This window comes from Manacus vitellinus, unplaced genomic scaffold (assembly GCF_001715985.3).
Source record: "Manacus vitellinus isolate BGI_N305 unplaced genomic scaffold, ASM171598v3 scaffold_15_pilon, whole genome shotgun sequence".
NCBI lineage: Eukaryota > Metazoa > Chordata > Aves > Passeriformes > Pipridae > Manacus > Manacus vitellinus.
In genome coordinates this window covers 10,166,299-10,168,432 of record NW_021939122.1, presented here as the reverse complement: position 1 = coordinate 10,168,432, position 2,134 = coordinate 10,166,299, and the positions used below count along the sequence as shown (strand labels likewise).

General features: G+C 45.8%; 1 protein-coding gene across 1 annotated transcript in view; it reads right to left on the bottom strand.

Annotated features, from left to right (window-relative positions):
* The window catches only part of ENTPD1 (ectonucleoside triphosphate diphosphohydrolase 1), a 32,829-nt gene extending 32,673 nt beyond the window's left edge, over positions 1-156 (bottom strand). Inside the window, exon 1 of the mRNA XM_018069205.2 lies at positions 41-156. Coding sequence (XP_017924694.1) covers positions 41-56 — 16 coding nt within the window. The 5' untranslated portion in view covers positions 57-156. The remainder of the gene's footprint in view (positions 1-40) is intronic.
* Positions 157-2,134: the final 1,978 nt, after the last annotated feature.

Below are 2,134 nucleotides of genomic sequence, written 5' to 3'. Positions count from 1 at the left end.
GGGCTGCCTTTGGAGATCAGCGGTTCGCTTCTGTCCTTACCCTTTGGCTCATCCATCAGTGCTGGTGCTCGCTCCCTCCCTCTTCCTCTCTCAGCCTCCGCTGGCTCCGAGCTGCCTTAGTGAGAGGTGCTCATGAAAATGGGCGCTTTAGTGGTCCATGGCTGTGGGAGGGGTTAGTTTAACTCTACATGACTCAAATCCATGTAACTTGCAGGCTTGACCTCCTGGTCTCCTCGAAGCAGATTACCTCAGAGCTACGGCGTTCCCAGCACCTCGGGTTTATCCGCCGTCTCGGAGGGTCCCGCACGGCCGGGGGCAGCGGCGCCCGCCCGGAGCTACCCGAGGGAACGGCCGCTGGCTCCGCCGGGCCGTGCTCTGGAGCAGGACTGCATCCCTGGCTCGGGGCGGGGGGTAAATGGCATTGTGGCTGCAGAGAGAAAGTCTTTTGTTAGGGAATTTTTTTTTTTTTTTGGTGTGGGTTTTGTTTCATTTTGTTTTTCTTGATTCGCAGAAGACTGAGCAGATACACCAACGACACAGGAACTGCCCTGAGATGATTTTTTTTGTTTCCAAATATGAGGTCCCGCCCACGGGGAAATACCCCACCAAATCATGAAAGGAGACAAAGTTGCAATAGCTACTCAAAAGTCATCTCCTGTACCTACCCGTCTCATAGAATGAGCTCATACCTCCAGCTGTATCTCCAGGGGAACTTCAGGAAAGAGCCAATTTTAGCCTACTTGCCTGGAAGGCCTGAAAGAAACCCACCCTCCACCACTTTTTATCCCTGACAGACTTCACACAAATTAGAAATACAAGACAGTGCTGGAAGAGTCTCAGCAACTTTTCTCCATATCTTCTGACATTCAAGTCCCATTCCAGGCATGGCAAGTGGCCCCACGCTCCCAACCTACAGATTTGTCAGCCTCCCACTCCAAAGGAAGTTGCCAACCACCCTAGCTCTTTTGCTTCCTTCTCAGACCGGTGAAGACCAGCTTCCCAGCATCTTCCCTGCTAGTTACCCAGAAGGTGAAGCCACTGGAGCACAGGCCATGAGCACCTGCAGGCAGCTGCTATGCCCTGCCTGTGCCAGAACCTGCTCCCCTCTCAGAAGTGTCACTTTATCTTTGCATTTGGACAAGTGAGTGCACATCCATCCCTACAGCTGGACACCATCCAGCTCTGTGCCTACCACCAGCTTCCAGAGGTCTTGCCCCAAAGAGAGGCAGGAAGAGCAGGATTCTGATGCTAGGACCTGGAGAACCACACCTGGACATGGGCTTTCAAATCCCTTTGCAGCCTTGTCACAAACAATGACCAGTACTTTCTCCTTCACAAATAAACGTTCACTTGGCTTGCATCACTCCAACTGACAATACAACACTCCTGTTTATAATCTTTCTGAGAACAGGAAAATAGGGATCAACAAAATAAAACAATATACATAATTAAGGCTTTAGTGAGTAGATTCTTTCTGAATTACTGTTAGCTTTGGTTTAAAAGCTCAAGGAGAAGTGTTTCAGCAGATGAAGCTGAAGGTAAAATTTAAGTATTTGTCATTTTATTGAGAAAAATTGGCCTGGGAAGCACAAGGGACAACTGACCTTACCTTCAGTGAGAATGCAGCAACATTTTTAAAGGGCTTAGCATGGCAGAAGTAATTTTGTTGGTCACCTTGAAACATCATTAAAAAAAAAAAAAGAGTCCAGTTGATATAATGTTTAGTTAATAAATGCAACTTTAAACATCTTCACTGTAGTAAATAACTGCACAGATGTATCAGTAAGAAATACTTTTTTTTTGGAACAAGACTGATAGAAGTGTGAATGCTTATGTACCAGTCACACACTGATTTCTATAAAGAATACTTGCCAGTAGAGTATCATCACAGGAAATAAATCATACATATATATATATATATATATATATACACACACCACACATTAAATAAATAAAACCCAGCTGGACAGTAGTTTTAAAAAATAGTTGGAATTTAGGACTGATTTTTCAAATGCCATGCTTAGACCCACTACAGGTAGAAACTCAAGAAGCTGGGTCAGCTGGGCTTACCAAAGAGCTCACTTAAGGGCTGAGAAGTCCAAATTTAATAAGCAGAAGTATATACAGGCCCCTG